At 49.4% G+C, this 12,840-nt stretch overlaps 5 protein-coding genes across 5 annotated transcripts in view; 3 read left to right on the top strand and 2 right to left on the bottom strand.

Moving 5' to 3' along the window:
• Positions 1-2,031: 2,031 nt before the first annotated feature.
• On the top strand, positions 2,032-4,235 carry BDV27DRAFT_146382 (glycosyltransferase family 2 protein; the record flags this gene model as incomplete). Its single annotated transcript, XM_032070574.1, has 5 exons — positions 2,032-2,747; positions 2,834-3,679; positions 3,717-3,734; positions 3,793-3,998; positions 4,213-4,235. 5 exons carry the CDS (start codon positions 2,032-2,034, stop codon positions 4,233-4,235), a joined length of 1,809 nt encoding a protein of 602 aa, XP_031926222.1.
• A 295-nt stretch (positions 4,236-4,530) lies between these two features.
• Positions 4,531-7,429, bottom strand: BDV27DRAFT_11127 (DNA damage response protein RcaA). Its single transcript, XM_032064534.1, has 5 exons — positions 6,996-7,429; positions 6,880-6,942; positions 6,744-6,823; positions 6,538-6,689; positions 4,531-6,483 (listed from the first exon to the last, which is right to left on the bottom strand). The coding sequence occupies exons 1-5, from the start codon at positions 7,102-7,104 to the stop codon at positions 4,731-4,733; spliced, it is 2,157 nt and encodes a 718-aa protein (XP_031926221.1). The 5' UTR covers positions 7,105-7,429; the 3' UTR covers positions 4,531-4,730.
• BDV27DRAFT_11135 (Y-family DNA polymerase) lies at positions 7,022-9,252 on the top strand. Its single transcript, XM_032064538.1, has 2 exons — positions 7,022-7,354; positions 7,411-9,252. Exons 1-2 carry the CDS (start codon positions 7,214-7,216, stop codon positions 9,082-9,084), a joined length of 1,815 nt encoding a protein of 604 aa, XP_031926220.1. The 5' UTR covers positions 7,022-7,213; the 3' UTR covers positions 9,085-9,252.
• Positions 9,253-10,050: 798 nt separating this feature from the next.
• On the top strand, positions 10,051-12,419 carry BDV27DRAFT_130414 (uncharacterized protein). Its single transcript, XM_032067407.1, has one exon. The coding sequence runs from the start codon at positions 10,222-10,224 to the stop codon at positions 12,085-12,087; it is 1,866 nt and encodes a 621-aa protein (XP_031926219.1). The 5' UTR covers positions 10,051-10,221; the 3' UTR covers positions 12,088-12,419.
• A 38-nt stretch (positions 12,420-12,457) lies between these two features.
• The window catches only part of BDV27DRAFT_165686 (uncharacterized protein), a gene marked incomplete at its 3' end in the record, with an annotated part of 1,531 nt that continues 1,148 nt past the window's right edge, over positions 12,458-12,840 (bottom strand). Inside the window, exon 2 of the mRNA XM_032073995.1 lies at positions 12,458-12,500. Within this exon, the coding sequence (XP_031926218.1) occupies positions 12,458-12,500 (43 nt within the window). The remainder of the gene's footprint in view (positions 12,501-12,840) is intronic.

Genomic DNA, 12,840 nt, shown 5'->3' with positions numbered 1-12,840 from the left:
TTCAACCTGTGCTACGGTGCATTACTGACTGGGCCCCATTGTCAGGATATAGAACCCTCGCGCATGAGCTCGGGACCCCACCTTATGTGGCGACTTATTTATTCCCTATGATGGGATGACTGTTGGGAAAAAAACAATCGATCAACCAATCCCTTCTGTGGATCGTATTTCGTTGTCCTCTCTACGATGTGGGCTTCGCTTAGAAGAGAAGGAGGAAGCACGTAAACAAGGAACGGATGGTCTCTGGAATGTACGAATCAATGAGCCACCTACCCTCAGTAAACAAAGCCTCACAGGTCTGTAAGACATGCACCGAAAGAAAAAGAGTCAGGAACATGGTTTGGAATTGGCATGCTTGTCATGCCGTCACCATGCTGGGAGCACCGAGAGAACTACGAAGCCAAGTGGAACGCATATCTCAGAGAAACGCGGCCGAATCGATCAATTTGTGGAGCACACTGGCTAAGAAAGACAACTGACACTTGCGCTCATCGATCATCGTATCCTTGATGTTCTGGCGGCTTTTGAATACAATTTCAATGGTGATGTAGGGAAATCGAGGCCGTGTTTCGTGGTATCTGGACTGAATGTAGATTGCACCCAAGTGGTTGACATCATATTGCGTGCAGAAGTTTAGACCATGGAGTTGCCTGTGCAACTGTCATGCAAAAGATATCTTGCAGCCGCTGGGGCTGCCTGAAGGGCTGAGGTAGCGTGCATGGAGGAGAATGAGGAGATTGGGCAATCCTTACTACGGGAAGCTGATTGGACGTCTCGTGTCCGCGTTCGATTTCGTCCAGGGCTTTTTGCTGTTGAAAGTTCATACAAACTCTCGGCTGGTGGCGATATCAGGAAACTCAATCTCATCTAAAGTTCAATTTGTGGCTTTTACCACCCAGAAAACCGTTATGTAGGATTGACTAGCGTTTACATATGCTTAAGCGAAGTTTCACTCGCCACATTGCTTGCGTATACTTCAGTCGTCCCGCTGTGGCTGATTCATGGGCAGCTCGGATTTAAGATGCGCCTGGCACGCATGATTTATCTCTGAGACGCGTCGAGTCATGCATGTATGTTACACCACACATGGAATCGCAGTAGCATTTGCGATTTGTGCTGCACAAATTTCCCTCATTATAGAGAGTTGGACAAGATACCACGGCGGAGAATCTCAAGATGCTATGTGCAAATCGGGTAAGAGACCACTGTTGAGGAAGGGGGGCTAAGGATTCAATCATGTCTCAGGGAAGAAATCCCCGAACCCGACGACCTTCTCCCCCAGTGCTGCGGACGGCCCCACTCACTTTAGTCCACGACTGTGTTCGTGTCTCTCCCTTTCCCCGGCAGGCAACAAAGTACTGAGATCGCCATTGCAGCCTCAGACGGATCCCGGGGCTGTCGATAGAAAGCGCAGCGTGAGAGCAGATACTAATGTCATTTTCTCCTCGAAAAGGCTAGCCCGAGTAAGAAGGAAGGCCTAAGCGCCAGCAACATATTTGCTGCGGTATGCTACCGTACAATTTCCAGGTTTTGCTTTCATTACCGTTGTATATCCGTGAAAATGACCTTGCCAACCCACGATTTACTGAGGCTAAGAATGCAGATCTTTCCTAGCTCATATTATGCATGAACGAGTGTGCAATGAACTTATTGCTCCTGTAGAATCTGAAAGGTCCGTGTCGCGAACATATTCCGGGAATCGTGTCCAGCTAATGAGAGTGACCACTGCATGTAATCTTTCCACAACACTCGATCACTCCATTGTTATTAGTTTGGGGCTGCCGATTAGCTAATCTAGGTATGCTTGTACCACCTGCATGTGAGGGTGACGGTGAGAAGGCTGTGCCTTAGCTGCGTTGCAGTAAAAATCGATAAGAACCTAAATTGGAACCTAAATTCATGAAGCGCACAAGCGAGCACGAGCGATGGGTGAACCCAACCAGTATTGTTGGCCCCATATATTCAAGCACAGGTTATATTTGTACTGCAAAATGCGACTTCTCAGTCTCGATCAAATGCAGTACTCGCAATATGTCTTCACTTGATGACGACCCAATTGTGGAAGATATTTTCGTTCCGCAATCTCTTCTAAATGCAGTATCAAGAAGGGAGGACACGGCTGAAGGGACCCATAGGGCCACTTCTCCTTGTTACCATCCTAGCAGCCAAGCTGAGGAGATTCACATTCAGAAGAGAAACCAGCGTACAATAAGTTGGGCAACTAAGGTATCGGACAAACGGGAAGCTCCACAGCGCGCAGCAAGTTATTCATCGGCTTTGGAGGAGGGAAGGAAGCAGTTGCATCAGGACCAAGGTCCAAGTGTTCCTCCACATGTTCGGGGTATAACTTCTAGTCTTAACCTCAACTCGAGTGATTCAATAAATCCTCCGCAGTTTCTGGAACATGATCCCTTTTCAGACAGCAGTGTACGAGAGCCACTGATAGGACAAAACAGCCGGTCGCCTTTGCCCATACCGCGACCGGGCAATGTCACTAGAATGACACTGGGTGACAGCGTGAGGAGCGTGTACAACAGGGCAAACCTCGTCAAAATTAAACACCAACGCAAGTATTGGATCCGGCTGTTGATCGAATATGTGGCATATACCATCGGTGTTGTTTTTGTATACTTCGTTCTGGTCGGATTGCCCTTGTGGAAAGGTGCTGTATACTGGCTCTATTGGGTGATGCAACATAAGTTTGTATTCTCCGGTGGCTGGGCGATCTTTATTTTTCTGCTTATATTGTAAGTTGCCCCTCTCTTGGAAAGACAGCGGGATTCCTCGAATACAGTATTGTGGTCGCGCGGCTCATGAAGGTTTCTCATCACAGCTATTCGTTTGCGCCGCTTCTTATCACCTTTGAGAATGACTTCCCAGGGCCAGATTATTACCAACAACGCCGTATTGGTCCAACTGCGCCAAACACTGCTCTTCTGATCCCATGCTATAGGGCTGGCCCCATCATTGGTCGGACTCTCGAGGCTGCGTTGAAAATATTTCCAGCGTCACAGATCTATGTGATCGCCAATGGTGACTCGCCCACTCCTATAGACGATACCGAGGAGGTATGCCGAGTCCACGGCGTCAATCATATCTGGTGTCCCGTTGGCTCCAAAATAGTTGCGATTTTCATCGGCTGTCATGCAGTCAAATCCTTTCGCCACGTCCTGCTCATCGATGATGATTGCATCCTACCCCCGCATTTCCCTGTGGCCGTTTCTCGGTTAAACCAGCAAGTCCGCTGCATTGGGTACACAATCAAATCCGTTGGCTCCAACTCTCGACTGGGCTCATATTGTCAACAGGCACAGGACCTCGAATACAAATTAGCTGGCCTACAGCGCAGTTTCGCCGGACGCATTGGCAGCGCGACCTTTCCCCATGGAGCTATATCCTTATGGGAACGAGCGTTCTTGAAGGAGACTCTCCAGCACCATCCAGGTTTCTCCATTAGTGAGGATTGGTTCATGGGAAACAGTTGCCGGCGGCTTGGAGGAAGGATTCAAATATGCAGTGCTGTCTTTGTCGAGACTACAACACCGGCTGCTCTCTTCTTCGTTGATCGGGGCTCAAGAAGAGGCGGCTTCGGCGAAACAACCGTTTTCAAGCAGAGATTTCTGCGGTGGAATTTCTTTGTGGCAAATGGGATATGGTATAATCTATTGTACCTTGTTGGGTCTTGGAGGTTGGGTAAGTGGGAATTCGGCGCGAAGCTCTTCGTTATTCAGGAGGTATGTAGCTACCTGCTCATGAAGCAAGGTCCTGCATATTCCAGTGGCTAACCTAGAGTGTTGAGCAGGTCTATGAGACCCTGCTGTATGTGTTCACTCCGTTCATATTTCCCATTGCGTTCATTGTCCGTCCCGTGTTCTGTGTTGCCATCTTGGGTGCAACTCTGGCTTTGTACTTGATCAATGTCATCATCTTCAACGCGATTCATCTGCGTCAGAAGGACGAACGGGTCGGTTGGAACGTTGTTCTCTGGTACTATGTAGGTCATACAATGTTCCCTGCTGCACCGGACTTCGCACACATCAATCCTGACGCATTGCAGATGCCTTACAAGATCTTCATCACTCTTACAAACGTTGCCAGTTGTTATTGGTCACTGTTCAAATATGCACGGTATTTTGCAAAGCGACACCCCAAACTCACCGAAGACCACAAAGCTGTTGGGATGGTGCTGAGGTTGGAGGAGATGGCAGAGAGTCGCCGACGACGCGGCAAATTAGGCAGGAGGATGACTGTCAGGTCTCTTGGTGTACAGAAGAAAGATGGTAGCATCGCTGAAAGTCAAGCTTTTTCTGCGCTGGGCAGTTACTCTTGACCAGGTAGGCTAAATATAGGAATGTTTCCAAATTATTGATACTTGCTGCAACCTATCGCGTGCTTGGAGAAAGCTGCTTAGAATGTGACCCAGCTTCGCGACATAGGGTATCCTTTCTGATTCGTATTCCTCCGAGAACGCAGACAAGAAAACAAAAGGGAAAGACCCAGGATCGCCGCAAGACATTAGCAATGATGTTTGACTGAGAGATACGCTTCCGAAGTTACACACGGAAACTGGAAAACACCAAGGGGAGATAATCCCACAACTACTGTGGTCAATAGTACAAGGAAATAGCGGCGACTGATTGAGAAGGTATGAGCGAAACTGGGTATGTTCGACCGTATTACGGTGCGGGGGCTCCATCACGGCTGGTGTTGCGGCCACGAATAACTTACCCTTACCTCTTGCGGCGGAAGCGAAAACGAAGTTCATCATCACTGTCAGAGTCGCGCTCCTCTCGAGACCGTTTCTGGCTTCGAGGGGCGGTTGGCTCCGACTCTGTCCGAGCAAGAGATTGAGACCGCGATTCTCCAGTGTCTTGCTCGATTGCAGAAGGTTCCCGGCGATTTTCCGTCTGAGTATTGTCAGCAGATTTGCTACTGCTAACCCAGTAGTGCTCGCCGATGCCAAAGGCCTTGCGTGTCACTTCTTCCAGCGGGACAATAACTGTTTGTATCCTATGGCGAGATCGGTTCCGATCGCCTTTTTTGCGGAACTTTTTGAAATTCTTCCGTCCATTCCATCGCTCATCCCACCGGCTGTCCTCATCCGCAATCTTTCGGACCGGCATCTCCATCTCTTCCACAATAGCGAGTCCTTTTAAATTTTCAATATCTCTAAGAGAGTTCTGGAGCTCAGCTTCTTCTTCCTCTCGGCGTTGACGTTGGGCATCCTCTTCTGCCTCTCGATGTTGCCGAGCAGCCTCGAGCACGTCTAACTTCTGACGTTTGGGTCGGTGCACTTCCTCCTTGAGGCGGGGTGTTGAATCATCCATGGTTCTTTGGACCGTCTCAGCGCGACGACGTTTCATCGCATTAGCTCCAGGAAGAAGTTGAGAGAGTACGTCTTCTTCCTCCTGCATATTAGTGCGCGGCTGTGTCTGTTGCCCTGACGAAGACCCCATATCCATAGCCGGCAACGAATCCACAACAACATCCTCGTCATCCGGAGGATGAGCAGGAATAGCATTAATGTCAAAACCATCATCAAAAGTTTTCATTTTACTGACAAAGCTGCGCACGCGCGGGCCTTTTGATTTCGACTTAGTCGGTTGACTATGTTCCTCAACTGCCTGGGAATCGACGATTTGAACATTTTCCACAGGTGTTACGGCAGGCTGTGATGTCGGCGTCGCGCTTACTTCCTGACTTGATGTGGGCTCTGGTGATGGTAGTGTGCGGCAGAGGGATGAGGCATCGTTTGCTAAAATTGCATCGAGAAATTCACTCTGTTCAATCACGCGCTGATTGGTTTGAAGCGCAACTTGATTGCTCAGCTCGATTGACCACTCTTCGTAGCCTCCCTTTGCACGGAATCGAACAAGAACAACCCCTCCGGGCCCATCTCTTTGACTCCCTAGACCTTTTTCACCGGCTGCATTCCTCATAAACTGTGCGATCTCGTCTGCTGTAGTTACCCCATTCTCAATATGATACAGCAAAGCCTTCCCGTGCCCATTGGCGATGGGATCATGCAGATTTTCGAATTGTGCGGCATCACCAAAGACAAACGTATAACCTTCGAATAGGTTAACGCGATCCGGGATAGGTGCGAATGCCTCGGCTGGTCTATGGACAAGTTCTTTGCCGGGCGGTGGAAGATGCTTAGTTGGATCTGGCCATGCAGAGTCGAAGTCGACCTCTAACGGGGACAATGACTCTAGGTTTTCTAGGTCACTCGGTGTCGCAGCGTAGACAAGCGCATTGATGTATGAGTTCGCAACAATGTATTTCCCATTCACCAGCGCCTGTAAGCCTTTTGCTGTGTTGCGTTTGCTCTGTACAACATGTGTTGTTTTGTCAACGATATATGGGATGATTGTTTTAATATCTAGATCTTCGAGACGTGAACGGACATGGGCTAGAGGATCTTTCGCTTTGAGCTCCTTAGACGAGAAGGAAAATGTAAGCACGGTAGGCTGCCATTTAATCCTAGTAAAAAGTCCCCATTAGCCGGTGTATGATGGTTTCTGAGGACACACTCACCGCAGCAAATGTTGGTATCTCCCCAACTTCATTGTATGCTCCTCACCGGTCAGATTGACACTCTCGCCCCGTATTTGGGTACCATCCACCACCGTTCCACATTTGGAGTTCTGGTCGATCACTGTGATTTCCGACTTCGCGTAGATTTGTGACTATGCAAGTCAGCGACCAAAAAGAAAGTATATCATCAATAACGAGCATTGTACCCCATCACCATCTTTAACGGGAGAAACTTCGATCACCATGTGCTTTCGTGATATCGAACTATGTTGTATGGCATGTCGGACTAAGAAAAGGTCAGCTAGTACAATTTATTCGAGCACGGGGAAAGGGAGAAATTACCGCCATCTTGTCTTATTCGACCAAAGAGATACTTCTGCCCTGGTCGTAACCAGACGCGCTTTCCTCGAAAATTGTTAGCTGACAACTGACAATTCGGCAGCATGAGCATCACATACTATCCAAGAGATCTCCATCAGAATCCAGGATCCACATGAGGGGCAGTGAGCTCTGATGCGATGCTCCTGATGTTGGAGTGCAGATGACATCGAACGCACGTGAAGGCATCACCCGCAACACGTGATCACGTGATCAGGCGTCTCAATGCTGCCTGCTTGGGAAAGATCGCGTCCCCCAGATTTCGTATGAATTATCGCGGCGGATCAATGTATGAAATATGGAACCACGGGGCGAGACGCCTTCAGACGAGGTGCCATCTACCTCAAAGGGAGTATCCAATGAATATGCGACATTGAAATATCAATTATTAGGTCCCTCGTTGACCAAAGCAGGTCAGGATGCGGTTGACCAGCAGAAGGTGAGCGCTACACTGGCTTCATGTATAGCGTAAGCGACCGCTGAGTGAACATCAAGGTATCGGAAATTATATACAACGCATCTAAAGGATCGAAGTTCTTTAATCATGAGCAAAACCGCGACCGGATCCTGACGGAAAAGATTGAGCGCATCTTGAAAGAGAAGACCCGTCTTGAAAATCTAGATTTGTCTTACGACCTACGGAGGGCGGATCAGCTTCTAGATGAGTTGGAACTTAGTCGGGACTTGTCGCAATACATCGTCCACGTCGACTGCGATGCTTTCTTTGCTGCAGTCGAAGAACTGGACCGGCCGGAATTGAAAACTGTCCCTTTTGCTGTGGGCAAAGGGGTCTTAACTACCTGTAATTACGAGGCTCGAAAGTTCGGCTGCCGAAGTGGGATGGCCTCATTTGTAGCCATGAAACTGTGCCCGCAGCTCATCTGCCTCCCTATAAACCACCAGAAGTACGGTGCCAAGGCACAGGAAATTCGGGCTATCTTCGCCCAATATGACCCACTCTTCGAAAGTGCTAGTATAGATGAGGCGTACTTAAATATAACCGCCTATTGCACCGAAAACCAAATCGATCCGGAGGATGCTGTCAATCGCATGCGAGCGGAGGTATTGGAGCAAACGAAAATCTCGGTGTCTGCTGGCATCGCAGCTAATGCAAAGATCGCCAAGATCGCATCCAACCGCAACAAACCAAACGGTCAGTTCCGTGTCCCTAACGATAGAGGCGCTATTATGGAATTCATGTACGATCTCCCCGTGCGAAAAGTCAACGGTGTTGGCCGAGTTTTTGAACGTGAGCTGGACGCAGTTGGGATTAAGACCTGCGGCGATATTTATCCTCAACGCGCACTGTTGTCCAAGCTGTTCGGTGAGAAGGCATTTCATTTTCTGGCTCAGTGCTACCTTGGGTTAGGGAGAACAAAGATTCAGCCGGTGGAAAACTATGAGCGAAAAAGTGTCGGCACTGAGAGCACTTTCAATGAAATGGGGGGTAAGGAAGCTCTCAGAGAAAAGCTCTGGGCGATTGCTCAGGAGCTCGAGAAAGACTTGACTCGGACTGAATTCAAGGGTCGCACGTTAGTGCTTAAAGTGAAGCTGGCCACATTCGAGGTTCTCTCCCGACAGTGTCAACCACCAAGAGCGGTGCTTCTGGCTAAAGACCTCTATACTTTCTCCCTCCCAATGCTAGAAAAGCTGGAGAAAGAGATCCCTAACATGAAATTGCGTCTGCTTGGCCTTCGCTGCACCAATTTGGTAAGCACTAAGAAAGGAGGGATCGACTTCTTCGGTTGGGCCACACGTTCCAAACCTACTGTTGACTCGAGTTCAGATGCAGCTGAACAAGAGATCAGTGCGGAAGAAGCATTTGAGAGAGCTGCTCGCCAGGAGATACAGGAGGACATGAACGACCTTGAGAAGCTCAGCCAGGAAGTATCTGAGCCCAACGCAGTTGATCAGTCTGAAAAAAACCCTGCCACCCCGTCTGAACCACAGCCTACGTATTGGGATTGCCCAGTTTGCTCAAAACCACAGGTTGCGGATGACCGAACATTCAATGAGCATGTCGATTTCTGTCTCTCAAAACAAACCATCAAGGAAGCCATACAAGGAGCTTCGCAAGATGCTGAGCCTATCCCACCAAAACCGCGGAAGAGGAAGAGCACGTCACAGGAGCCCGTTGACCCGCGCCAAAAGCGACTGTTCTTCACATGATGCGGTTATCTTCCAATGACCGAAGATACGTAACCCGAGCAACGCCATGATCTTTTGCTGGGCAATAGACACATTATGAGGTTCATTTATCCGTCCGGGCAAAAAAAAGAATCAACTTGTTTCCCATATCTCTTGGAGAAAGCCGTCTATCTATGGAGCACATTGGTCAGGCTCCACCTTTCATCGTGCCGTTAATGGCCATGGTTAAGATTGAAAAAGGAGTTTCCTGTAAGGCATTGTGCCGGCCACGATAAGGAAAACCTTGGAATATAGATCTCATGTGAAACCTGGCATGCTAGTTGTATATCCTCCTTGCATGGCTCGCCTCCAACACACTAACCGCCGATCCCGCACCATGGGCAATTTTTGTTGATGTGGAGCGGGCAAATATTATGTGTATATAAATTCTTGCCACGGAGAAGGCAAGAGAGGGAAAGAGAAAAGCTAAATAATAATGCCTTTAGAGCTTTTGTGCTCGCTAATGGGAAAGGGTGAACTTGGCAGATTTTTCTCGCCTTTGCCATCTGCCGATGTTGATCGGGATGGGCCGGTGCATCAGCATGCATGAGGGTGGACTGACGCCGAAAGGGAGGTTGGGGGGTTCTGAGACTGTATGTAATATTCGAGTCCAGATCTAATAGATCTTTTTCTTTTCCTTTTTTTTTTTTTTTTTTTTCCGATAGCATTCCAATGCTATTTTGCACCTGAGGAATTCCCCAGAATGTTTCACCTTATTGTCCCTCTTATCAATTTGACAAGTTCCTGGGGAATCCAGCTTTTTGATATGCTTTCCCGCCCTTGGAATGTAGTCCAGAGTAACAGGGAATCATTTTGCGGTGAAAAACGACACTAAACCTGATTCGGCGACATGTTTGGGTTAGTGTCGTTAGATTTGGTTTAGTTCGGCATCACTTCGACATCTGAACCGTTGTTGCGGTGTTGGCACAACAAAAATCACCTCCAAACTCACCACTTCCTCTTCCCCCCGTTTCCCGGTCCTCCGATGTTTTTTATGATCTCCTCTCACTAATAACGCAACCTCCGTCTGCTCTGTTAGTGCCCCAGCCAGCTCATACCTTTTTTCTTCCCTGGCTGGTGCCACCATGCTTGCAGATCTTCGTGGAGTACCGCAATGTCATGAGTCGCCCTCCTTTCCGCCCCTCGAGTCCCGTAACTATGACCTCCGATAAACAAACCACCAACGGCCCCGTCGCCAAACCCTTCACCCCCTCACTCAGTGCAGCTTTCAACCGATCCACCAAATCCCCTCTAACCCCAAAACTTGCCAACCCAGGGGGGTACCGCACTTCCAGACGATTGACCCCCTCCGAACACCCGGCCTCCGTCTCCAAGCCGGATTCCGAGTCGGTGTACCTCAGTGCCAACGTTACCCCTCGATCCGGTACTCGCACGAGTAGACGTGATGGACCGACATCTACTCCGAACACGCCCTCGAATGGACACTACTCGCCTTCTTACATATCAACTAGTGGCTCAACAGTAGGAAAGCGGACAGACCGGAGTCCTGTACGGTCAGGGGGCAAGGCTGAGCCTCCGAGAACCACCAGGGCTAAAACCTTGACAACGGAACCTCAGCGTTCACGACCGAGCTCCGTCTGTGGAGCACCCTCCAATACACCTAGGTTTTTCCACGCTTCCGATGCGCGATCGAATCCAGATGTTGATAACCGACCGAAGGCAGTGGCGAAACCATCACACCCCACTTTCGTATATGCTAATGGAGACCAAGAGGGCCCGTCAGAAGAGCTGAACACAGCGCCAGTGTACAAACGACGCTCGACCGGCCTAACTCGCTCTGTTGTTGGCTCCAAACCTCCGTCGGCATCCCCGCGATTGGCTTCCCCCAGGCTGAATGCCTCTTCTCCCCGACTGTCGGACGGAGTTGGTTCTCAGGCCGGCTCGCAGGTTGGCTCACAACTCAGTTCACAGCCTGGGCCACAATTTGGCTCTCAGTCTGGCACTCGATTTGACTTTGCTCCCCAGATAGTCTCGCACATGCCGAGCCCACCCATGAGTCACTTTTCCCCGAAACCAACGACGCCAGCTCCGAGACACATGAAATCATCCAGTGTCGATTCGGGACACGGTGCTACCTCTCCAAGAGAACCATTGCGGCCAAGTCCTATCATAATATCTCCTTCCGACATTAAAATTGACGCTAGCGCTGTTGCTTCCGAACCAATTCCAGGACTCCGACCACGAGTTTTTAGCAATGGATCCGCAGCCTCTGTAGAGACCCATGATTCTTCGCTACAGAGCCCAGCCAAGTCTGAATCGGGACAAGCCAAAGACGATGTGGCTATTAGTGCCCGCACGGAGCGCAAGATCCTTGATCTCGAAATCAGTAACTCGTCACTCCTCGCAATTAATCGCACGCTCGAACGCGAAATGCGGAAGCAAAATGCGGAGCTGCGAAGATATCGGCGTCTCAGCCGTGCGGGTCGCCTGTCCGTGGCACCCTCCAGCCGTTCCGTTTCCGGTGCTTCTTTGGGTATCATGGTCGAAGCGGACGAAAGTGATGAACATGAACACTCTTCCATCCAGTCACCGGAGGAAATGTCCGAGTTAAGCGACGAGGATTCTGTGATGGATGAGGGCGTTCTTAGTCCTGATTCCTTGGCTGAGCATGATGCGCGACATCGCGCCCAGGACGAGAAGAAGTTTTTCATCGACCTTGCTAAACATCAAGAGCTTTTGGCTGACAGCCAGAAAATGAACCAGAGTCTTAAACGCTGCCTTGGTTGGACAGAGGAGCTAATAAAGGAAGCCAAGAAAGCCCTTGAGTATTCTGTGCATGTAAATGACATTCAGCTCGGAGGGCGAGTCCTCGCACCAGAGGAAATAGCCGACCTCAGAGAAAGTGGCCGGGGTCTACTGAGAGCGAGTGATTCTCAGGACCTCTCATACCTACCGGAATTACCAGACTCAGAGCCAGACTCGGAGGCTGACGAGGCCACGGAGGCTGCCACAGAGACAGCCTAGACGGCACACTGTAACGTTGCCATTAACACCACAACAATCTTGTATTTCTTTTTCTTTTGTTCACCATACTCGGCGGCACGTCTACATGATATGGCCTTCTTCCCATTCCACTCAGCAGCTGTTTTGCATCGTGGCCAATGCTGGCATTGTCCGAGCGGGATACCCATCGTTCTCTCCCGTCATTTTCTTCTTTTCAATCTGATTTCCTCTGATCTCTGTAAGCGATAGATGGCCGGCTTTCCTCTTGGTAACCGTTGCTAGATACCCATACGCATAATGAGTTTGACATGTTCGAGTATATGGATTATGAAGGCACGATAAACAGACTAACTCTCTAGATATAACTAAATGACATTAATTTAACGATGATCTAGCCACAGACATACATAACTGACCGTGCGCGGAACGTAACCCTAACTTCATCACAGTAGGCAAGCAACTGAACATACAATAAAAAAAAAGGAAAAGACGAGCGCCGTTAAAAAACCTACGGTCGTAAAACTCACATAATACGGAGGGGAAAAAACCAGCCGCAGGAAAAAGGCAACTCATCACTAACAACATAACAAGGCATCTCTACCCCCTACCCCCAAGATAAACCAAACACCCCTTCGCCCTCTCCTCCATCTCCTCACCACCCCCAGGAGGGAGAAAAGAGGAGGAGGAAGAGGAGGAAGAGGAGGAAGAGGAGGAAGAGGAGGAAGAGGAGGAAGAGGAGGAAGAGGAGGAAGAGGAGGAAGAGGAGGAAGAGGA

The sequence above is a fragment of the Aspergillus caelatus genome, assembly GCF_009193585.1.
Source record: "Aspergillus caelatus strain CBS 763.97 unplaced genomic scaffold BDV27scaffold_122, whole genome shotgun sequence".
Taxonomy (NCBI): Eukaryota; Fungi; Ascomycota; class Eurotiomycetes; order Eurotiales; family Aspergillaceae; genus Aspergillus; species Aspergillus caelatus.
Note: the sequence above shows the minus strand (reverse complement) of the source record. Positions and strands in the feature narration are given on the sequence as shown.